The 24,843-nt window shown below is 42.0% G+C and overlaps 2 protein-coding genes across 9 annotated transcripts in view; one reads left to right on the top strand and one right to left on the bottom strand.

The window, feature by feature from the left end:
* The window catches only part of CALML6 (calmodulin like 6), a 208,329-nt gene that overhangs the window by 132,977 nt on the left and 50,509 nt on the right, over nucleotides 1-24,843 (top strand). The gene's annotated exons all lie outside the window — the stretch shown is intronic.
* CFAP74 (cilia and flagella associated protein 74) overlaps nucleotides 3,524-24,843 on the bottom strand; it is a 96,183-nt gene continuing 74,863 nt past the window's right edge. For 5 of the 8 annotated variants that reach the window (XM_050931626.1, XM_050931628.1, XM_050931622.1 and 2 more), the window contains 16 exons: nucleotides 23,949-24,122; nucleotides 20,302-20,435; nucleotides 19,352-19,628; nucleotides 18,679-18,810; nucleotides 17,449-17,597; nucleotides 15,869-16,003; nucleotides 15,358-15,467; nucleotides 14,308-14,363; nucleotides 13,389-13,508; nucleotides 11,678-11,833; nucleotides 10,644-10,773; nucleotides 9,962-10,116; nucleotides 8,769-8,904; nucleotides 7,745-7,872; nucleotides 5,749-5,883; nucleotides 3,524-4,315 (listed from right to left, as the gene is read on the bottom strand). In XM_050931626.1, coding sequence (XP_050787583.1) covers nucleotides 4,217-4,315; nucleotides 5,749-5,883; nucleotides 7,745-7,872; nucleotides 8,769-8,904; nucleotides 9,962-10,116; nucleotides 10,644-10,773; nucleotides 11,678-11,833; nucleotides 13,389-13,508; nucleotides 14,308-14,363; nucleotides 15,358-15,467; nucleotides 15,869-16,003; nucleotides 17,449-17,597; nucleotides 18,679-18,810; nucleotides 19,352-19,628; nucleotides 20,302-20,435; nucleotides 23,949-24,122 — 2,226 coding nt within the window. In that variant the 3' untranslated portion in view covers nucleotides 3,524-4,216. Of the gene's footprint in view, nucleotides 4,316-5,748; nucleotides 5,884-7,744; nucleotides 7,873-8,768; nucleotides 8,923-9,961; nucleotides 10,117-10,643; nucleotides 10,774-11,677; nucleotides 11,834-12,357; nucleotides 12,493-13,388; nucleotides 13,509-14,307; nucleotides 14,364-15,357; nucleotides 15,468-15,868; nucleotides 16,004-17,448; nucleotides 17,598-18,678; nucleotides 18,811-19,351; nucleotides 19,629-20,301; nucleotides 20,436-23,948; nucleotides 24,123-24,843 lie in introns of those variants that run through there. The other 3 variants (XM_050931623.1, XM_050931627.1, XM_050931629.1) reach the window with 3 other exon arrangements.

Genomic DNA, 24,843 nt, shown 5'->3' with positions numbered 1-24,843 from the left:
CATCGATGGAAACCCCCCTTCCGTCAATGTAGGAAGAGTCTGTCCTACGGCACTCCAGTAGCACAGTCACAGTGTACACATACCTAAGGAGGAATATATCATAGTAAATGAATCCTGTGGCGTAGCTTGTAAACTTTTAGGCAGCAACTGTCTCTTTATTCCATGTGTATATACAGCACGTAGCAAAGTGGGGCTCTGGTCCCCAATCAGAGCCGCTAGGCACTGCAAGTACAAATAATACAGAGCATTTTTCCCTTAATGGAGAACCCTGCAGCGGTATCATGCAATCAAATATACTTTTTAAGGAGATATCTCTGGGTCTCACTTCTGGCTTGTTCCCTGTGTGTGTAATGCCGGCAGACACCGCCCCCTGCCCCTGGTTGTCGGCGGGTGGGATTGAACTGGGGACCTCTGGAGCTTGGTGCATGAGCAAACAGCCAGTTGGTGGTTAGCTAAGGCTGTACAGCAGAGTGTCTCTCTCACACACACCTCCACCCACCAAAAATGTGGTCTCCGTGCCACTAGATGGGACACCACCACACCCAGGAGGTGTGTGGGTTACATGTGCACTCAGTTCGCATTGACCGGAGCTGAGGACATGCAGCCGCTGATGTGACTGGAAAGGGAGAGGTTCCTTCTCTCGTATTAACAGTCTGCACTCTAGTCAGTCAATATGTTCCTGTGTCAACAGGTCTGTGTACGTTTGGAGTGTGACTGCAGGGAACATTTGTGTTTTGGGTCTTTAAGATCTGCTCTGTTCTGTCTGGTTATGTTTCCACAACACTATCAGTGTCTTTACTGTGCAGTAGGTCTTGGAATCCTGAAATGGTAAATTAATCTCTGTGAAAACTCTGCAGATCCAGTTTAAGCTACAGAGACAGTCTCTTGATAGAATTAGTATACAAGCTATGAGGTGGTGGGTTTATTTTTATTTTTTATTATGTCACTTCTCAGATTGTTCATTTCCTGATCCTCTGTCATGTTGGCAAAATAATTTTGGGGGTTAAATCCAGGATTAGCCATATAATCATCTACTGAGATCACAGCATAAGCACTGTGGGAATTTGGATTGGGGAGGTGGCACCTGTGTGAATCAGAGGTGAGACTTAAGTAGGGTAGAGATTTTTATCTCTCTCTATACATGAAATAGTTGAAAGAGATGTGTCCAAATATATGTAGAAATACTGGGTCAGATTCTCAGCTGGGTATAAATCACCCCAGTTCCACTGAAGTCAATGAAACTACATCAGCAAAGGATCAAGACCAACATTCTATCCTATACAGACTTATGTCCTGCTCATTATTATAGTATCTGAGCATCTTAGCATCTTCCACTAGAACTTTAAGCAACCTACCATATGTCATGTGCTTGCTCTTTCATCCTCTCCCCATGGGGGAGACGTGTATGCACTGGAGTGTTTTGTTTGGGATTTTAAAAATATATATACATATATTCCTACATGTTAGAGAAGGCAGGTCAAAGAAATGCATCTGTCCTTCAGCATGGAAAGAGGTGAGATCTGTGATGGTCTTTAGTTCCTGTGGGAGTTCATTCCATAGTCTGGGACCCGCCCCTGAGAAGTATGCTGTAGATAAGTCTGCTAATTATTTTGATGGTCTTTTCTGCTAAAGATGGCCTTATCATAAAGATGCGGGGGGGGGTGTGAGTTCTCCAAGCATGAACTGTTCCCTAATAGACTTACTACTATTTTAAATATTAGAAATTATTTCAGAACCCCACCTCCCCTCACAAGTTACATCTGTAGAAAATATTCCTATTATTAGGTCTCTCAATACCAGCTGTGGTTCTGTACCCCACTTGGAGTGAAATCCAAAATCAGGAAACAAGCAAGTCATGATGTGAAGCAATAAAAAGGAAGCTGTTCTTTCTAACTGAGAATAGACCTTAGCAACATGAATAAGTAATGGGAAACAGCAGCACTAAGTGACAGCTAAATGGCAGAATCCAAGTCATGTAGTCAATATGGCCCTGTTGTCCTCCAACCAACATAGATGTATGGTGTCTGGATGCAACACATGCATGTTTCATGGGTATCACATGTAAATATGAGGTCCTAGTTAATTTTTAACTTCTGAACATAATAAATAACATCCTTGTATCTGAGCTTGTTACTTCCTTTCTGAGCTAGAAGGGATCACGTTGCCAGCTCATTTAAATGAGGCCGAAAGATACTGTCAGGTTCCTACCTCCACCTGGTGAAGTTCTAGAACTAGCAAACCACAGACTTAGTGTTATGCTATGTTTTATGTGTTGCATAATCAGGGCTATTGACACGCTCCATCTGATGCTCACTAATGGCAGCGGAAGAGGACAGGCTGTGCCGCAGGGGAGGAGGTGGTGATCCATCTAAATACACTGATGGTGTTTATTAGACCAAGATGATTCCAGCCTTTTAAAATACTTCCTGGGCTGCAGCATGAGTTCCATTGCATACAGGGCCGGCTCCAGGCCACAGTGCGCGCTTGGGGCAGCATGCCGCGGGGGGCGCTCTGCCGGTCACTGGGAGGGCGGCAGGCGGCTCCGGTGGGCCTCCCGCAGGCATGCCTGCGGAGGGTCCGCTGCTCCCGCGGCTGTGGTGGAGCATCTGCAGGCACGCCTGCGGGGAGGTCTATAAGAGCCGCAGGACCGGCGAGCGGCAGAGCGCCCCCCGTGGCGTGCCGCCGTGCCTGGGGCAGTGAAATTGCTAGAGCCGGCCCTGATTGCATAACACCAAGTTCTTGACTTAAAGAGGAAAATAAGACTCCCTTACTGTGGGACAGGAAGAGTCTTAAAGGGCCAGGACTATAGTTAGACTTTTAGTCATGGCTCTTCTTCCTCTTTCCATTCTGGGTATGTCTCCTTTATGCTCACCTGTGCTGCTGAACATACCAGGTATAGCACTTCCTACCCCACTGAGTCCAATGAAAAGTTAATGGATGGTCTGTAATACAGAAGGTACAGCGGAAAACCAGCAGCAAAATGGCTAATGTGAAATAAACTTGGGCCAAATGACAAAAAGCCCTGAGAAAAAGGGGCAGTATCCACTGCTCCACCCTGGTGTCTTGGGAAGTGTGTGTGGGAGGTACAGGGTAACTTGTGAAGAGAGGTTCTGTGTCTCCTGGCTTCCTAATGCTCCTAATGTTCCCCTGTCAACCCTGGCTTTCTCTGCAATGGTTGCTTGTGCCAAGCCCCATTGAAGTAGAGCTCCCTTCTACATGCAGATCAGCCTAGCTCCTTGGTAATGAGGAGAAATCAACACTTTTATAAGTAAAAGTCCTAGGGAACATGAATGTATAATATGAAATTACCTGAGTGGTTCTAAGATGAGGGTCCAAGCAACCAGATCCTGTGATGCAGTCAATAGCACAGGGCAGAGATCCCTCTTTTTCTGATTGTACAGAACAGCAAGGAGTTTAAACTGTTCCATGGGAACTGATTTCCACTGGGTTGCGAACAGAGGGAGAGATTTCTATGGAAGCTTTAATTCCAGTCTTAGACAAGAAAAAGTCTTGTGTGTTTATTGCTTGTTTTGTATATTTATTAAAACTATTACCAAAAAAATAGGATCAGCTGGAAAAATATGTTGTTTACAAACTTACACACACTGACAGGAAAACATTCCCACCCTGAGGCCTAGCTTTATAAAGGTATTTAGGGATTGCTACATTCATCGTTGCAATGCCTAAGTCTCATTTCCCAAAGGAATTTAAGTACTTAGGAGCCAAAATTGCATTAAGAATGGATGGGATTTAGACTTTTAAGTGCCTAAATTTCTTTTGAAAATGAGTTTAGGCTCCTAAATCAGTTAGGCACTGCAACGCTGAGCACAGCAATGCCTAATACCTTTAAAAATCTGGGTCTGAGCTGACACTGGCGTTCAGGGCAGTTGCAGATGCATGGTATCTCTCAGGCTTTGGCCCATAACTAGGATAATACACTATCAGCCATCTTTTCTGTGTTCACAAGGTCTCTTCTACACACTCTGCAAAGCAGTTCTTTGAAGAAATTCATCTTGAAAGCCATCACTCTTAGAGTTCATTCAAAAGCAGAAATGTTTCTGCAGCGATCACATCTTTGCATGTACAAACTAAAATGATCTCTGAAGTCTCTTGCACCAGCTCCTTACATTCTGAGATCTAATAATGAGTTACCAGCCTGAGCAATCCTCAGTTATTCTTCGCAAGGTTTAGCTTGGATTCTTCACTTGGTGGGAGTTCATGTGCACACAACTCTGGCTATGAAGAGGACTTTGTAAGATTCTTTAATGTCTCCTTTCAAGGTGAGTACAGCTGCCACCATCAAAGGGTGATCCGGCTACAAACAAAGAATATGCAAGTGTAAGCAGTCCTCTTCATCTGGCACCTAGAGCCAAAAGTCTGATTTTGTAAATTATGCCTTTTTAATATCTTGAAGTTATCAGATGTGCCAGTTATGGTTATAGAGAATCTCTCTTAATAACTGCGCTAGCCTAATGAAAGCTGGGAATAACAGGGTACTCCTTCCCTAGTGGGGTGCATGACATCATCCGGTTACAGCCATGACAACAAGCTGGGTGTGGCTGTGGCATACTGTGCTGTACTGTGAGTTTGGGAAGGAAATGGAGATCCTTCATCCATGAGTTGTGTAAGAGCCAGCTCTGGTCACCAGGAAGCCCTGAGTCAATATCAGGGCCTCATACCATGAACTCTAGTACCTCTTGCACAGAATGACAGCAGCCTTCTACTTTTGGAAGGTGCAAGTCATGCTGCCACCCCCACAGGGATCCCTGCGGACAGAGGGAGACTGAGAGAAGGAATAAGAAACATGTGAGGATGAGACATAGAGGAAAATCTCAGCTTGCAGGGACAGTGTTGTAAACATATACCAAGGCCCTGTAGAAGGAACCAAGGCAAACCCTGGTCCCTGTGGTGGTGCCACAAGAATTAACGGGCTTTGTTTGCAGTAAGGGAGATTTAGATTAGATATGACAAAAAAAATTGCTAACTCGAAGGATAATTAAGCACTAGTACAGGTTATCTAGGGAGGTTGTGGAGTTCCAGTCATTGAAGGATTTTAAGAATATGTTGGACAAACACCTGTCAGCAATGGCCCAGGTATACTTGGTCCTTCCTCAGCATGGGGGAGAGGGGGATAGGCGAGATAGCCTCTTGAGGTCCCTTCCAGCCCTGCATTTCTATGATTCCATGAAAGAGACAGGAATCCAGGGCTACCACAGCCTAGGTACTGCAGCATCATGCGTTTAAATTTGTCTGTGCTTTCATATGATCGGGGCAGCAGAAAATCTTTTCTGTGTTGAAATCCAGTGTGAGAGAGCTTATCAAATGACTCCCCCCTAAGCAATCTGACCAAAGCAGTGACTTTAATTTAATTTAATACTAATAGACTTTTGGCTGAAAGGTGCTATGTAAGTGCAAAGATCTTAATGCCTCATATAAGGTATGCATGATTATGCCCTTCATTCTCATCTCATGGATGGATCAACTGAGGCACAGAAGTTATGTAGCAAGCTCCCAAGGTGACACACTCAGTCCTTGTTCTCAGTTCTCTAACTACCAGACCCTTTGTCCTGTTTTCAGACACTAACTTTAGCAGGTTTATTGTTATAACTTCTGTCCAAAGTGAGCTGCACTGATGATGACTCAAAGACTTGCTTCTGAGCTGATCCTGAAAGCTAGGGAGAATGTGCTCTGTTCCCTCCAGTCTACAATCATTTCAACAAACAACATGCTCTGGAAATGTTAACGTACATCAAAGTCAGCAGGTGGCACCCAAGAAACACTGATGCATTTGATTTGACCACGATCCACTGTTCCTTTAACAGGCTCGATGGTAAATCCCTTCTGCTGCAGGACTGGTAGGCTATCCAAACTGAACTCTACGCTCTGCAGCAAGGACAAGCACAGTTAGTGAAGTAGAACACACGCTGTTGGTTACAGCCAGCTCAGCTTTTGGATACAAAAGGCCTTTACTTATAGGCTACATCACCCTAACCTATAGAACTGTGCCTCCCACCTGCCAAACCTCTTGTGCTTTTGCTCCTGAGGCCATGGCTACACTTACAGTTCTGCAGTGCTGGTAGTTACAGCTGTGTTCGTACAGCTGTGTAGGGCCAGCGCTGCAGTGTGGCCACACTGACAGCTACCAGCGCTGCAGTGTGGCCACATTTGCAGCACTTGCAGCGCTGTTGGGAGTGGTGCATTGTGGGCAGCTATCCCAGCATTCAAGTGGCTGCAGCGTGCTTTTCAAAAGAGGGGGGTGGGGTGGAATGTGACAGGGAGCGTGGAGGAGACAGACAGAATGGATTTTTGGAGTTGACACTGTTCTCAGCTCCCTGCCTTACAAGTTCTAAGGACTGGAAGACACACAGTGCCTACCTTCAATCATTTTAAAAGTTCTGACCCCTTCGCCCACCCCTCTCTCATTCACTAAATGCAAATTATGTACTCCTAAATAGCCGTCAGACCAGATAAGCATCTGCTGAACATGGACTTCCCCCTTCCCCTCTGCCGTGTGAGAGTGCTGCTTCTCTCTTCAAGCAAACAGCTGTGAACATTCCAAAGTAATTCCCCTGCCTGCCTCCGCTCGCTCAGCAAACAGGAGCTGTGTTTGTTTTTTAAATAAGCGGTTTGGCTGAACTCCAAGCTCTCCCTTTCTTCCGGTTTGTTGTGGACAGGAATTCTGGGATACCTCCTTATACCCCGGAGGTCAATAAAAGCGCTGGTGGGGTCCACACTTGCTGACCAGCGCTGGATCACCAGTGCTGGAATCGCTACACCTGAGGCTCGACCGGGTGTACAGCCAGCGCTGCAACCAGGGAGTTGCAGCGCTGGCCGTGCTTTGCAAGTGTGGCCACATCCTAAGTTACAGCGCTGTAACCCCCTCACCAGCGCTGCAACTCTCTAGTGTAGCCATGGCCTGAGACATGAAAACAAGCAGTGAATTTAATGTGCTTGGTTGTCATGAAACACACTCTGGCTAAAAGGAGAGTGTCTAGGGATTTTTCATGAAATTAAACTAATTTGTTCTCTTGAAGTCTAATTTGTGGGGACCACAGTCAGGAGCGGCGCCAGGGTTTTTGACGCCCTAAGCAGGGGTCCTTCCGCGCTCCCGGTCGTTGGCGGCAATTCTGCGGTGGGGGGGTCTTTCCACGCTCCGGGGCAGTTCGGTGGTGGGTGAAGGACCTGCCGCAGAATTGCCGCCAATGACCCAGAGTGCGGAAGGACCCCCCACCGCCGAATTGCTGCCACGGGCGGCAAAATGCCACCCTCCCAAATCCTGGTGCCCAGGCAACCGCCTAGGTCACTTAAATGGAAGCGCCGGCCCTGACCACAGTCTGTTTCATCATTCAACGAACAAACCCTGAAAGCTGCAGCTCAGTGTAAGTTCAGAATGTTGTTTATATAAACAGTTGTTGTTAACGTGAAAACTGCTCATTTGGTCTATATTCATACTTTTATTATGTATTTAAGAATTAGGGGAGCAATGTATTCAACTAATTGTATTATCCTCTTCTAATATCCTCCTGCTAATTCCTTGTCTCCCCTTGAAAAATAAACCTCTATCCTTTCAAGCAATACTAATGCTTTTATAATATGGTGTCAGGCTTAATGGAGATCCAGAACTCCTTTAATGTGGGAGCTCTGCCGGCTCTGGATTCTCAAGAGCAGTTGGTAGCCATTTGCAACTGTTGACTCAATTTCTGAGCTGAGTTACACATACAAGTGCATTTTTCATTTTGTTTACCTTCTTCGATGCAAACTGAGCTGTCCGTATAGCCCCGATTTTCAGCTCCCTCACTGCCGGAGTCCCAGAGGTCTCTGCCTGGATGTACTCCAGGCTCAGGAGGAGGGACTTTGCTGGTTCTTCCAGCTCTAAACAGACATGGGTCAAGTTAACTTTAGAGCAGCCAATGAATGTTGGTCCCAAGTCAGGCATAAATGACCTATTGATCAGTTGGTCTAAGATGGTGTAAATTACATAGAAGGCACCAGCAGAGAGGCCAGTAATAGGAAAGTCCACCAACAAGAGTGTCTGAACAGTTCTTACCACACTTTGACTTGCATACCAATGGGTTGGAAGGAAGAGTGAATTTAAAGAAAGGTGAAGTCTAGTTAATTTGTGTCATCTTACACGTTCTTTGCTTTTTCTGTTTCATCCTTCTGTTTGGGCCCCTGAGTGTGTACGTTACACTCACGTATATTCCTTTGCATCTTTAAATGGGTGTATTTTACATAACTCCTCTGAATTTAAGCCCCTATCTTACATTCAACCCTCTTATTTAGTGTCTATTAGCTACTTCTAAGATTTTTGTCTCTGAACTTTGGAATCATGTAATTAGAGCAATGCTGAGGGTGCATACATGTGAGAATTTTATAAGCATTTTAAAGTAAATCTTCACTTACCATTTACAGAAATGCAGCTAAAATACATTTGTGTTTTACTATTAGTTTATCCTTTTCACATACTAAACTGAAAAACTGTCTAATCCACAGGAGGTAAGGCCTGCCATTCATGTGGATGAGAAATTCTACTGCATTCGATTTAGAGAAAATTCTTCTCCTGATAAGTTTTTTTTTTTCTGCCATTTTTATATTGAGTCAAACCCCTTCCATCATAATCTGCCCTTCTTTGGCATTTGACTCTGGTACCCGCATGCTGGAGGTGCTATCTCCTGTGAACTTTTTTTTTAATACAAATGAAGACAGACAAATCTACAGTGATGTAATTCTCCTACGTTAGAATTAGAATAGAAAAGGCAGGTTGTTACCTCCTTTTGCTGCTTCTTCAGACATGGGTGATGTTATAGCCAAAGATTCCAAAGGAACATCCAGTGGATCTCCTCCTTCCACAAACATCATATGGTTTCTTGCAGCACCCTTCAGCCAGATCTCACGAGCTATTTCCTAGGTAGGACAAGAACTCTGCAGATGCAGGTTACAGCCCAGGTTTTGATCTAATGGTAGTAATCTCGACACAACTGTACTAGCTATCTAGAAACAATTGTATAATCTGTCTCAGTTGTTAGCAGGCACACTGGCCACTGAGCTCAGTCTCTCCTTTATGTATGCAATTATAACCCATGATGCAAGAGATCTTTGCCATCTTCATTCTGTAATCAGCTGTTGACTTGGTGGGGGACATGTATTTTCCTCAGCCTTTTTTCATTCTGTGGCAGAGTGCCTCTGTGATAAGGGGGAAACCATTCATCCTAGACCCCCAAGATGGGCAAAACTACCTGGTATCAAATACGACCTGTCTGAGATTTGTGAAGCTGGGCCAGGTTTCAGGCACTCATCATTGATTTCATGGTTTTGAGTGTGGAAATCATGCACAACTCAACTCAGCCAAAATTAGATATCTTGCTTTATCCCTACCCGAAACTCTGGGAATGCAAACTCACCTGAAATGTTTGCAGTCACCTCTTTACTTGCAGTCCTGACAGCAGCCACTAGGTGACACTCCTTGCTAACTGTTGGCTAGCCTCTCCTGGGAGTGTGGGAATATCACCCAGAAATTGCTCATCTGTGCATTCTGATTTTGGCTTCTGTTTAAGCTCAGTCCCTGCGCCACAGATGGACCACTCCTTCCCCATGCAGAAGAACAGCAGAGCAGCTTCACAGTAGAAAGAGCAGCCTCTATTGCAGAAGGGCTTTTGGGGCATGGGCTCTGCAGGAAACGACCACTATCCCAGTCCCTTCATCAGATTCTCTGCACTGGGAACCTATGTGAAGCTGTGCTCAGCAATTCACAAGGGTATGTGCAGGTTCTCCACAAATTGCCCAGCTGTGAAGTGGGGTTATGTAAGGAGAAGAGGGATCTTACTCCAAGTCATTGTGAATTAATTAGGAAATACAGTTATTTCCACTCCTGATAGAATCCCAATGCCCATGCTGATAAATTCAGTTTGAGTCAGATGGCAGCTTTAGATTTAACAGTCCAGATGCCCTGAGGTTGCCTTACCTTGCCAAAGAGCACAACCTTGAGGCAGTCGGAGTAATACAAACTTTCATGGTCTGGACTGAAAGTAACAGTGAAAACCTGACTCTTCCCAGGCTCAATTACGCCCTCTACTGGAAATATGTTGAACACACTTAAACCACTGTAGTTCTGTGTACCTGGAAGAGCAAAAAACAACAGAAATATGAGGATGACAGAAGGAAAGCTTTGTTCTACTACTTTTTTTTTTTAATATTTCAATCTCGGGTCCTTTTTGTCCCAATGGTAAATGAGTAAAATTTCTGATGCATGTTTATGCAGCAAAGTCGGAAATCTGGGTGTTAAAAAGCCTACCTGGAACCACCTGTGAGGTTTTTCAAAATACCCATTTCCTTAGAGGAATTGGAGAAGTGCCATTAAACCATTCTTACTTTCTAGTATTAATTACACATAGAATGATCTTGCTTCTTGATGAGTAATATACTGAGTGGGTTTAACCAGATCTCAGCAATAGAGCCTTCTTACCTGGGAATGTTCTCTTAGGCTATGTAAAGTTGTACCAACCAGGAACTAATTTTTAACACATTTGCTATTAGTGAAGCAAATACTGTCCTTACTTACGGTGTTGTGACCTCCCCCACCACTGTAAGGCTTCAGTGGAGCTGAATGGACCAAACACAAGGCAGAATTTGGAAAAACTATTTACCAACAAAATCTGTCCGTCCTGGGGGAGACATGATGAAGAAGGGAAGTCTCTGCTGCTCTTTGTCCCTTGTTTGTGAGAGTGACTCTAATTTGATGGAGTATCTCAGGGGCAGAGTGGAAGTGTTCTGTATCTGGAGGGAATTATTGATACAACAGTATTTTAATTGGGGAACTGATTTTAAACCCTATAGGATGTGTATTGTGCAAATGGGCTGAAATTGTTTATTGCATGCCCAGGTGCCATACATGGTGCATATGGGTTACTATTATCCACAGTCCATTCTTCCTGTCAAACAGCACAGAGCTTTTTCCACTCTTAGAACCCATCTGCAGGAAATACACACTAGTTGCTTCCCATCAAAGCTTTGTGGTGCCTGCACAGTGAAAGACTTTATAGACTAACAGTTTGCTTCTAGCACTTGGCCTGTTCACTAGATTTGAGATTAGCCCTGTGGAAATCTACAGCAGATGAATGAATCAATTAACCTGTTCTCCAGCCTACCTGGGTAGTCCCTAGCAGGGCACATCCCCCTCCCATGGAGGCAGGAGACAGGCACAACTAGGGTGGCTGCAAAGGGGAGCATCTGGGCGGGAAGGGCAAGTAACTCTGCTGCTGATGCTTGAGGGGCCATTTATGATCTCCCTCACCCTTGTGTGTACTGGACAGAACCAGGGAGAAGAGCATTCAAGAGGTGCTTTTTAAAAGTGCAGTAAGACCCTCCCCCCTTCCCAGTGCCTCTGTGGGCAGAATTCCCACAAGCAGTGCCGAGTCAGCTCAGCACCCTTGCCAGGCAGAAGTGCCGTTGGCCCTTAAGAGTCTCCGCTTCTAATGAACTCACTGAACTACCAGTTTGTCACTGGTGTTCATCACAGGCTTAAAAGCTAAAATGCTTAATGAAGCAACTTACTGCTCAGCATAACATCCTGTCAGGAAACTCTCTTACATGCTTCTGACCAACTAGGAATGGTACTGACCCACCACTAATCAGGTCTTTCAACTCAATACAAGGGGGTTTCCACTAGGTCAGAATTTACCTTGAATGTGGAAGTGACCTTCTCTTTGGCTATGACGTATCCCATATCGAGCATGTCTCCTTCCACAGAACAAGCAATTGATGGAGCCACCCCCTGGCCAATAATACTGAGGGTCAAGGTGCCTTTTATGCTCCTGATATCCAGAGTTTCAAAGAACTGCAAAGAAGGATGTTCATACTAGTCAACTGTAACAGACACTTGCTTTAGAATTTCAGGATACAATACAAAGCCAGGGCTAAATGCCAGCTGGGTGCTGTGCATAGGCACCTGGCAATGGGAATGGAATGGGAATGCCCCAGTCCTAGCTTCTCATAATCACATCCCAGGTCCTTTGTGGAAGCATCCACAGAGAGGATAGTTTCAGGGCTTAGGGGCCATTGCGTCACTTATCCGTGGGCATGCCCATTGACTGACTGTGGCATTCTGCCTGTGCTGGGGTTAGAAGTGGGGCTAGGGCTGGTTCACACTGGAGCTGGATTTGTAGTACTGTATGTGAGTGTCTGGGCTTGAGGGCACTTAAACAGCAAGCCAGAATTTGGCCCTACTTTCTTATTCTGATTCTGAGGGTGCTTATATTTCCTTATCTAAGAAATCTCGAGGGACGAGGGGCTGGATGCTCAAAAGGAGTTAGGAGTGAAATCAGTGGAAGTTAGGAGGCTAAATAGAAGTTTGGAGCCTACCTCTTTCTGAGCATCCAGCCCTGGACCTATAATGGGGTAGGCAACCTATGGCACACGTAACGAAGGCGGCACACAAGCTGTTTTCAGTGGCACTCTCACTGCTGGGTCCGTCCTGGCCACCAGTCTGGGGGGGCTCTGCATTTTAATTTAATTTTAAATGAAGCTTCTTAAACATATTAAAAACCTTATTTACTTTACATACAATAATAGTTTACTTCTATATTATAGACTTATAGAAAGAGACCCTCTAAAAACGCTAAAATATATTACTGGCACGTGAAACCTTAAATCAGAGTGAATAAATGAAGACTTGGCACACCCACTTCTGAAAGGTTGCTGACTCCTAATCTCTAATGTAGTCTCCCAGGGAGAATGACCTCACTGTGATACCAATGTGCTAAAGAACACCGCTTACCTGACTGCCCATTATTAGAACAATATTAAGCTGCTGTCAATATTCTGATAAGGGTCAGGCTCCTATAGAGCCATGCACATTGCCGAAAGACAATAGAGAGCCCACTACATATGTCTTTAGACTGCACTGTGCTGTGCATCAGCTGCCTACTTTCTCCACCCAGAATGGCTGCATTTCAGAGAGGCTGTCTGTGTAGTTTGCAAAGCATTGTGGGATGGACTTTCTGTGCAGTTTGCAAAGCACTGTGAGAGCCTTTGCTAGGAAAAAAGAACAGGAGCCACAAGTACTCCTGTTCTTTTTGTGAATACAGACTAACACGACTGCTACTCTGAAACCAGTCATTTTGCTAGGAAAGACATTCCATAAATGAATATAATTTCCCCTGGGAAAAAATGTTAAAATCAGGTCTTAACCAGTCAAACATGTCCCAGAACTTCTTCACCATGAAAATTCTTGATTTTATTATTTGTGCACCAGTATTGACATTATTTTACAAGTATATTTTTGGGTAAATATTGCATTTTTTAATGCTTCTGATTGCTTAATTATTATCCATGTGTCTCCCCATGTGTAAAATATTTTCATATATATATATATAAAAAAAAAATTTACTCACCAATTTACTCTCATTTGGACAAAAAGAGATGAAGAGAAACTGGTTTTCCCCTGGCTCAAGAGTGCCAACTGGATTGACCAATAGGAAGGGCCCATTGGGGTTCAGGATGGAGAATCCTAGCTGAAATGTTGCAACTCAAGGAAATGCAAGTTTATAGGTGACAAACTGAGGGTACAAGAGCAGGATTTAAAGATAATTCAAACCAACCTGTTGTCTATTAGCTTTTTTTAGGGTTAGTGAGCTAGACCAAATAAAATAAAAGCCAACCCAATTCTTTGCCCAATACTCAAATGTCTGAAACAAGGTTTTTTTCTGTTAGAAAAACTTGTAATAACTTTCCTGCAGCTCTGTCCCTAGGTTTTGCCTGGGGTGGGACGCATGCGAATTAAACCAGCATATGAGAGATGATGTTCTCTCAGATTTTTCTGGCCCTGTTTAGACTTGGCAATACTGGAAGCCTAGAGAACAGCCTTTTCAAACTGAAGATTTCCAGAAGTTGGGAGAAGTGTTGAGCAAAAACTTGGCTTTTGGCTCTCTCTGCTTGTGTGTGTCATGTTGGTGCTGGAGTTGGCTGCATTGCTAGTAGCTTTGCTCTTTTAGAAAGGGCTGAAGCATGACCATGAAGAGCCTCTCAAGTCTGTTTTTTAAATAGAGATTTGCCAGCAGAAAAGTGCATAGTGAGAATTTTGCAAAAGCATTTAGATTGGAAGGGGTCTTCCAAAGTTCATTTCTTCCAGTGCCGCAGAATAGATTTTTACAATCTATCTAGCTGTGAAAGATGGGCACCACATCTGAACTACAGTCTCCATTAAAGGTAATTTTACAATCCTAATGATGAACAATTCTTGCAGAAATAGGCCCAAAGTCAACAGTGACTGAATAGTGGATTGTGGGGAATGAACACTCCAGTCAAGGATACTGCTAGCTGCTCCTGGGAAATGCTCTGTATTGTAATCCGTTTGATTACTCTGTGGCCTAAAATGTATAAAAACAACACTTTCAGAAATGTTACTGTAATCAACCAGTAAGAGAGACCACTAAATTGGACACTCCAGTTTCTAACTCCAATGCTGCCTAGGGCCATCTTTAGTTATGGTGTCACAGTATTCATTGCACTCCAGTGTGAGACAGAATGACCAGGAAATAAAACCACCAATGTTAACTCCAAGAATGACACAGAAAAAAGTTCTGAAGTTAGTGACAGACTGATCCTTTCTTTCAAGAAAGAAATCAACAAATGTGACACTTCTCGTATCTCCCAGTCTTTCAAGGAAAAAGGTCCGATACCACTCAGGTGGCTGTTTAAAAGCATTTTCAAGGTATGAGACTTTTCACTCTTCAACTACTGTGTTTTTACTTTAGTGGGATTTCTTAAATGTGGTATTTATAAACCAACATTTTACAGCTAGGCTGGTTGTGATGAAGGTTCCATGTATTAGAAGGCTGTCCTGCAGAGGCTAGACCTGTCAATGACCACATTGTATTCTCCAAATACTACTTAGCTAGGAAATTATATCCAGGAGGGAAAAATGCATCTTCACAACCCATTTTACTAGTGGATTTGTTTTTAACAAAGGTTGTTACAAAAGACCATAAAACCTCAAAGAAGAATTGTTAGGAGTAGTTTGAGTAATATTTCATTGCATCAGATCTCCATGCATGACTGTTCATATGAGAAATACAGTTCATTCCCACTTTTTCCTCTGCTAAATGTTCACTGCATTTCTGGGGCTGGTGTACAGTGAACGAACATAGGTGGTCTCCATTAGGGCTACTAATTACATATCTGGGCATCAAATGGGCTCTTAAGAACGTTAAATGGTTATTTGTGTGATTACATCTGGCCTAATTTAGACACCTATGTTTGAAAATTGATCCTACAGCAAGTAAGAAAATCATAACAAAACTACATTTAAAAGGAATTAAAGCCAGACAGAAAAACCTCAAAAGTTGAATTCTAACTTCGTACCTACTGCGACCTCCCCAAAGTTGATGATGTTTTTTCCATTATTTGAAGTGACCACAACAGATGGTGCTACAGCAGGACAGTGCAACTCTAGGTACAAGGTGTTATAAGGACTGGGGAGATGGAAAAAATGTTTGGCGTTAGATCATAAAATTTGCTCTTACTCTATGCAGGAGGGGGAAAAGCATTATGTCAGTGTTAAAGAGAATGTATAATTCTTGGCTTCTTACATCTGCATAGACAGAAGAGGTGGACTGAATCTGGCACATAAACTTTACATAGTAAATATTCTCTAAGGTACTTTGATATTAGCAGGCTTGATTCTGATCTCAGTTATGCTGGTATACTGTCTAAGTTATTCCACTGATTTATGGGGCAATTAAGATCAGAATCTGGCCTTTTCCCCAAAAAACAAATGAATACTTTTTCAACATGTGTCCCTACTTTCTTCTGAGTTTTCTGGTCCACCATAAATTGCATTCATATGGTTTCATGCCGCTCATTTATACAGTACCTGTACTTTAGATTTTCAGATCCTATCTTTTCATCAATATCTCCACTTGCAACAAAGCAAGGTATGATGTATCTCTCAAACTTTCCTGTGAAATTCCTAGTCAGGGAATACTGAGCTGCAATATATTCTTCAGAGCTAGGGAGTACAAGAATACAGTCATCAGAAGAACGCAAAAATCATGTAGTAACACAGCAGTCTAGTACTAAAGCCAGCAAGCAGAATATTACATTGCAGACCCGACTTACTAAGTATTTGCATTTACTATTTATTGATCGTTAATTGTTTAAATGTGGACTTTAGCAGTAAAGCTGTGTACTCATTTGTTACAAAGCAATGGATCTGCTCGACAGAGGATGGTGTTGAATAAGTAGTTTGCTTTTCTGCCCATGTCACGGAGAACAAAAATTATGAACTCAGATACTTAATGTCACACTAGAGAAGATAAAACACTTTTTAGTTTGATTCTCCCATGCTAGATTTTCTAGTGAAAATCCATTTTGCAAACATTTTCATTGCATCTTTTTATATTCCAGTAATATTCCTAAATTACATATTTCTATGATAGAGTATGTCTGGCGATGCCTCCGAATTCTCAAATATGCATTTCCTTTGGAATGAATTGTGTAGTTACAGTATACTTAAACAATTCATGTTTAAAAATATAAGTTTATTATATGCTGCTAGTTAATGGACTGCACTAAATATGTAATTCTTGTCCAAAGCATGTAGGGCCCAATTCAGCAAAGCACACAAGCATGTGCTTAACTTTAACATACGAGTGGTTCTATTGACTTCAGTGGGACTACTCAGATATTTGGGACCACTTATTTAATTAAGTTAAGCACATGCTTAAATGCTTTGTTGGGTCAGGGCCCTCAAGCACTGGACTTTCTTATTAGATGGTATAAAACTAAATAAATAAACTGCTAGGTACCACATGAAATAAACGTTAATTCTCTGTCAACTGACCTGCATGCTGCAAAATGACTACCTGGAAGCTATAAATTAAAGCATTGTTATATTTCCCAATGGGTGAATTTCGCCCTGTCCTAGTGGTGGTTTTCTAGACTATATGCCATTTAACTGCCAAATTAAGGCGTCAGTGGGTCTTGAGGCAGTGGGCATGAGCCTTGTGCTGCCTGGGGTGAATTTTACTCAATACAAATGCAACTAATTTATTTAGAAGAGGTGAATCATTCACTGTCAGTTTCTGTTGTTAAAATGTTTAATCGGCCTCCTACCTGAAAACCAGGCCAACTGTCCTTTAAATTGGTATTGTGGTTGGTTCAGCTGAGTTATAGTACAGCCATGTTTAATGCTACATGGTACATTCTTTCAAGCCCGCAGCTCTGCTATTTCATCTATAATGAGGGATTCTCTGCCTTGCAGGAGAGGTTATGATGACAGTGTAGATTAGAAGCATTGCTAATTTTGGAAATAACTTTTGTAATAAAGAAAAAGGCCAGTTCTCCCCTAAAGTTAGATTGCTCACTCACACACAGGGATTAATATATTAATGAAACCAATGTGGCAAATGGCAGTTGTTCGCTACCCAGTAGAAGCTGCTGCTACTGACTTACTTGGTTTTGATTTCTTCTGGTTTTGGTGGCTCAAAGCCACTGCTAGCAGCTGCATGCTTACTGCTTCTGACCCTCAAAGGCTGTCTCAAAGCGGCAAAACTTGGTTTCTTTCCATCCTTCTTTCCTGCCACAGTTTCGTCTTTCCTCTTCTATAAATGTGTATATATAAATATAACATGCACTTGATACTTCAAAGCTGCCTAAGTAATTTGGACATCCAATTCCTATTAAAATCCCATAGGTGACTACAAATTAGTATAGATCAGGTTCTCAAACTTCATTGCACTACACAGTCCTAGGAGTGGGGACCAAGCCTGAGCCTGCCCAAGCCCTACTGCCCCAGGTGGGGTGGGGGCCAACGCCCAAGTCTCAGGCCTTGGGCAGGGGGGCCAAAGCCCAAGCCCCGGGCGGGGGGGTGGGGCTGTGGCTGTAAGCTGAGCCTCGCCACCCAGGGCTAAAGCCCTCAGGCTTCGGCCCTGGGTGGTGGGGCTCGAGCTTTGTCTTCAGCACCAGGCCCCAGACCCACTTTGGGGTCCTGGCCCACAGTTTGAGAACCACTGTTATACATTATTCTGTGGAGATGCTCCAGTCAGGGGTCATGACTCCACTGAGTGAATGCTGCTGCAAACATACAGCAAAAAGACAGTCTCTGCCCCAGAGAACTCAAAGTCTAAATATATAAAAAGAAGTGACAGATGTCTGTAACCAAATCCATACGATAACAGCGATACAATTATGAATTAGGGCAATAAGCAATGGATACAGTATTCAAATAAAATAAAGTGAAATTAGACAATTCAAGCTCAGAGGACAAATCTCTGCTGGAGTAAATAAATGTAGCTCTATTGACTTCAATGGAATTTTTTTAATTTACAGTAGGGAATTGGAAATCTGACCCCATTTTCAAAAGTGCCTAAGTCACTAAGGTGCACGTCTCATTTTCAGAAGTCTCTTTTAGGCACTTAGGAGCGCCTAAGGAACTTACAAACCAAAGTCAATTTTCAAAAGCCAGTCAGGTGCTTTCGAAAATGTTACCCCATATTTATTTATTAATCCAGTCCGCTGATTGCGTTAACTGCCACTTTGTACTGCTAACCTCTGGTATAAAATTCTTGGCTTCATTTATTGTATTTTTAATTGAAAATAATTTTATGCTAAATAAGTTAGTGCTGTAGAAATGAGGTTGATTTTCCTTTGAGAGTGAGTATATTGATTTTTAACTGTTCTTACTTGCATTTCTGATTCACAAATCTTCTTCAGCATTGTCCTTTTTGCATCTGCCCTGCACAGCATCTGAACTGCCTCTTCTCTGATTAGCTGCTCTGACAACACTGGTCTGAAGTACACTTGTATCAAGCATTTCTAGGGTAGAAAGATTGCACACAATGAATGACATTGGGCTGCAAATTAACATCAGTGGCTAAGGGCAGAACTTGGCCCTTGCTTATTTGTAACTCCCACCAAAATCAACAGAAGCTGAGAGCATGAGTTTGAGAGCAGATTTTGACCCTGGATACCTTGGCCCTTTTTTGTAAGGGAGCCAGGCGAATTAAAGAAAAGGGCTAATAATACTTGTGTTTTAAAAAGTCCACAGTGCTGCAACAGTGTTAGATTACCACCAGTTTGTCTACATTTAAGTGCCTTTCAGGTAAATAAATCATGCTATAACATTGATGCAAATTTGTCCATGAGTAAAGTTACGTGTACTTGTTTGCATCATTGAGCTCTAGATTTCCATTAAAAGTGTTCTTTTAAGCTCAGTTTACAAAAATGAATTAATTATAGGACTGGTACAGTATATTTTGGGACTTTAATTACAAGGTACTAAGTTTGTAAGGATATAGATGATCATAAGATTTTATCTTTTGTATTCAAATACTTGACATACTCAGAATGAATTTACCTTCCCTGGTAAAACTGTCCCAACAGAAGGCATAATTGTCACAGGAGAATCTTCTGGCACAAGGAATTCAAAGGAAGTGGGTCCAACAGGGGCAATTTCCCCTTTGCCGATCCTTGGGACAGCATGAGTAAAGCAGTTGAGGCTCACATGTGCATTTATTACATACAGTGTTGCTGTAGATACATCATTTAAAGCTGTTGCTGCAAACTTGACTAAGGAATGAGACAACTCAAGAGGTGGGTGGACTCCAACTGCTTTGCATGACAGCTTGAATTGTCTAAAAATAAACACACCATAAATTGTCTCAGCACAAACAGAGCATCTTAAACAGCCCAGAAGCCTGGGGACCTGATTCTGCAGCTCTTATTCAAGCAGTATTCGTATCGATTGCAATGGCAATTTTGCCTAAGGATGGCACAATGAGGCAAATATGGTATTTGTTTTAAAATGTGCAACTCCCTAGAGAGGCTGTACCTGAATTGTATCTCTGAATAGAAATGCAACGAGATGTCATCTGAAAGCTTGTGCCGTATGCCTTCACTATTATGCAGCATCACCTGGCACAGATGATGAGTGTCTTCAGAAGAAACATACACACGACCAAAGTAAAGCTTCAGTAATTCCAACAAGAAAAGGGATTGGGAGGAAGTTGCAGGTAAAGAAAATAAGAGGCAAATTTATAGCTGGAGGCATATGATATCGATGGACTTGGGTGAGGCAGGAGGAGAGTCAGCAAAAAGGCAATAAATTAACTCTGTAAAGACTTGAACCTGGCAGGCAGGCACTGAGCACCTCTTGTACGACGCAAAGCTTCTGCCTCTGCCAATGTACAGACAACCTAGACTCTGGGACTTAGTTATCAGATTCTGATCTTGACTCTAGAACTCCACCATTGATTCAGAGTAACACTTCTACCTTTACTCATTTGTGTTTCCAGATTCTTAACATACCGATTAATTTCTGACTTGCAGGTCAGCTCAAAACTGTATTCCTTTGCCTTGTTGGCTTTGAAGATTATGTCCAGGTTCAGGCTTTCCAGGGGGAGGAGAATTCCAAATCCATCACTTGGTTGAATTTCTACAAACTTCAAAATGACAAAAAGAAATCTCATGTGTTACAATGTAACAAAGGGTCAGGGCACCAGAAACACATGCCTGAGGAACTTCGGTCCAAGACACTCATCTGAGGATAGTGTATGTCTGTGAGTGACTAGAATTCTGTGCAGACTTCTAGTTCTAGAATAACTTGAAAGGTTGTAATTTCAATTTGCCTTTCCTGCTGCAATTGATTTCTCATCTTGGACAACATGTGACCATGCCGTAAAAGTCTATCACCTCAGATTTCAATGGAGTTAACATTTGAGAAAGGACTTCCTTTCAGGCTTTCTGCTGACTTATTGTCCATGGTAACCATATTATTCTTATGTAGCTATTAGGGCTGTCAATTTTTAATTAAGTTAACTCACGCAATTAACTCAAAAAATTAATCATGATTAATTTCAGTTTTAATTGCACTATTAAACAATAGAATACCAATTTAAATTTTATTACATATTTTGGATGTTTTTCTACATTTTCAAATATATTGATTTAAATTACAACACAGAATACAAAGTGTACAGTGCTCACTTTGATAAACAAAAGAAATAGTATTTTTCAGTTTATGTCATACAAGTACTGTAGTGCAATCTCTTTATTGTGAAAGTGCAACTTACAAATGCAGATTTTTTTGTTACATAACTGCACTCAAAAACAGAACAATGTAAAACTTTAGAGCCCACAAGTCCACTCAGTCCTACTTCTTGTTCAGCCAATCCCTAAGACAAACAAGTTTGTTTACATTTAGAGGAGATAATGCTGCCTGCTTCTTATTTACAATGTCACCTGAAAGTGAGAACAGGGGTTCATATGGGACTTTTGGAGCTGGCTTTGCAAAGTATTTACATGCCAGATATGCTAAACATTCGTATGCCCCTTCATGCTTTGGCCACCATTCTGGAGGACATGCTTCCATGCTGATGACACTCGTTAAAAAAATAATGCATCTATTAAATTTGTGACTGACCTCCTTGGGGGAGAATTGTATGTCTCCTGTTATGTTTTATCTATATTCTGCCATATATTTCATGTTATAGAAGTCTAGGATGATGACCCAGCATGTTGTTCATTTTAAGAACACTTTCCTTGCAGATTTGACAAAATGCAAAGAAGGTACTAATGTGAGATTTCTAAAGATAGCTACAACATTTGATCCAAGGTTTAAGAATTTGAAGTGCCTTCCAAAATCTGAGAGGGATGATGTGTGGAGCATGCTTTCAGAAGTCTTAAAAGAGCAACACTCCAATGCAGAAACTACAGAACCTGAACCACCAAAAAAAGGAAATCAACCTTCTGCTGGTGGTATCTGACTCAGATGATGAAAACAAACATGTGTCGGTCTGCCCTGCTTTGGATCATTGATTCAGAACCCATCATCAGCATGAACACATGTCCTCTGGAATGGTGGCTGAAGCATAAAGGGACATATGACTCTTTAGCACATCTGGCATGTAAATATCTTGCAATGCTGGCTACAACAGTGCCATGTGAATGCCTGTTCTCACTTTCAGGTGACACTGTAAGTAAGAGGGAAGCATTGTCTCTTGCAAATGTAAGCAAACTTGTTTGTCTGAGCGATTGGTTGAACAAGAAGTAGGACTAAGTGGACTTGTAGGCTCTAAAGTTTGACATTTTATTTTTGAATGCAGTTATTTTTTGTGCATAATTCTACATTTGTAAGTTCAACTTTCATGATAAAGAGATTACACTTCAGTACTTGTATTAGGTGAATTTAAAAATACTATTTTTTATTTTTACAGTGCAAATATTTATAATAAAAAAATACAAAATGAGCACAGTGCACTTTGTATTCTGTGTTGAAACTGAAATCAATATATTTGAAAATGTGGAAAACCTCCAAAAATATTTCAATAAATGGCATTCTATTATTGTTTAACAGCATGATTGATTGTGATTAATTTTTTTAATCACTTGACAACCCAAATAGCTATCCTAATGCAAGACTGAATGAGATGCGAGAAAGCTATCAACTACCTTTCCTACCTCACTAGGGAGTTGTGAGAATAAATCCATTAATGCTTGTGAGGTGCTCAGATAGATGAGGCCGAATATACTGCATATAGCTCTCACAACACTTCTTCCTGGAGTGTGCTGGTTTGATCAAGGAAGGAAGATTTCATTAGACTGCTATGACAATGGCTACTTGTTTAAAAGCCATATGAGTGGCCTGTACTGTTTGTATGCAGCCATTAAAATAGATCACATGAATTCCTGCATGAATCCTTTTAAAGATGAATAAGCAGTGCTGGATGAGTCAGGATCCCAAGGAGTCTGAGCTCTTCAGTGCTTCTGCTATAAATGACAGCTTAAGCTTCAGCCCCAGCTGCGTGTCTGAGAAATGAAGCTCTGATGTAACTGCAACTGATCCTGACATCTTATGTCAACAGCCTCTTTGGTTTTCATTCTCTGAAAAGGCAGGAGAGGGAGTTGCCTCCCCAAGTTGCCAGGTTCTCCCTAGCACTTAATGAGGCTTCAGCCCAACCTGCTGTGCCCTGAAGGCTTCATTCAGCAGGCACCTTAGTTTGACCCTGATGCTTGAGTAGTTGATTTCCACAAAGGCCCCAAAAGTCTTAGCCCTCAGGACCCTGTGGTCTCCAGTGTTTGCTTTAGCTTAAATGACCATTTAGAATGAAAATGCTCCTCACTCTTGTTAAGTTAGACACCTTTCTTGCTAATAAGGGATTGATTTGTTGCATGCCTGCAGCGTACATGTTATCTTGATCAGCAGCACCAGCAGCTGTCTGTCAAGTCAGCCTTAACAATCTTACACAGTTCAATATTTGAAGTAGATTTTCTGCTCTGAAGAGAGACCTCCTGGAAGTGGCACTGTAGGAGTCCTGTGTCTTTTGGGGACCCCATCTTGGATTTGTGTGGTTAGAAAGCTTTTAAAAGATGTAGGGGTTGCTTTAATTGCAACATCATAAACTCACCAGGAGTCTGAGTGTCAAGCTGGGTGTGCTCCTGCTCCAACATCACCATTACTTTGGTATTACAAATTTTGCAGAGCAAATTATACCCTCACTGAGACCTGCACAGTCCTATTAGCATTTAGCCAGGTTGCAGAGGATAACTGGGAGTTGAAGGGTAATTTGAGTTCAGCAGGTATAATTGAGGCCAGAGTTGTCCTGCAGAATTTTTAATGCTGGTGATAATGCCTGAACCAGAAAGAACACAGCCAGACTCTCAGAGCCCAGGTTGTTTGCAGAGCTGGAAGTCAGAAAAACATGGTCCCTTATACACAAAGCAAATTTGATCTGGAATCACTAAGACATGATAACCAGGAGCTCCAATGGTCTTAAAAGTCTTACTAAAATAAAGATATCATGTCTCCTGCTTCCACTCTATCCACTAGGCCAGTAACTCTATCCAAGATCCATGACAGTCAGTCACAAGCTTCATTTGCACTCAACATTTCAACATTTCACAAGAATAAAATATACTTAAAAACAGAGAAAGGGGGGAAAAACCCAGCCATGTACCTCAGGGAGTCCAACAAATCCAAACTCTTGTGGCAAGATGGATTTGTTTGTTAGAGTTATGGTTGTCTGAACAGCTTCATAGATAGTGCAGTAACCAAAATTCACTTCAGCTGGACTGATTTCCAAATCAGAGGTAGTAACAATTGCATGGACAATAAATTCAACTGGCTTAGTCTGAAACAAGATTGAAAGTACTGAGTAAGAACTGCAGCATTGGGCAAGAACTAGGGTATATAATTTATGTGAAAAGATTTCCAAAAAGACACTGTGAATTAAGATATTCTATTCCTCGAAAGCAATTTAATTTAAGTAACATTCTTATTTTGAACTTGAATTTATCATGGTCTTAACAACAAGCAATTGAAATGTGCCTATATTATAACTAAAACTGCCAAAAGAATCACTAGATATTTTGGATTCCATATGCTGGAATGTAGTCACACCTGCATTTGTATAAAGTATGAAATATGAATCCTAAGATGCATGTACATTTGCTGTACAATGTTTTATAGTTTCAGAATAAAACTGTATGCTGTGGTACCTAAAAGCTGTCTGGAACATAAGAATACCTCTGTGAATAAGTGAGCACCTTCATTAAAAATTAAAAGTCTAGGATTTGCATTTTGAAGATGCTTGATAGAAAATGACTTTACACAACTCACCATCTATTATACCATTCTGAGCATCTTTTAATTAATTTAATCACAGACTTCTCCGAATACACAAAGGTTCAAACTGAGATTTGGTATTACCAAGTGCAATTCCACTGAAATCAATGGAATTGCACCTGCTGACATCAGATGTGAATTTGGCCCAAAGAGTACCTAGTATCAGTACTAGAGCTATGCTCTGGATCACTGAGGACTAGATTCTGCCACCCTTACTCATTTGGAGG

The sequence above is a fragment of the Gopherus flavomarginatus genome, chromosome 21 (assembly GCF_025201925.1).
Source record: "Gopherus flavomarginatus isolate rGopFla2 chromosome 21, rGopFla2.mat.asm, whole genome shotgun sequence".
Classification (NCBI taxonomy): Eukaryota; Metazoa; Chordata; order Testudines; family Testudinidae; genus Gopherus; species Gopherus flavomarginatus.
The sequence above is the reverse complement of the archived record's forward strand: the minus strand, read 5'-3'. Positions and strand labels throughout refer to the sequence as shown.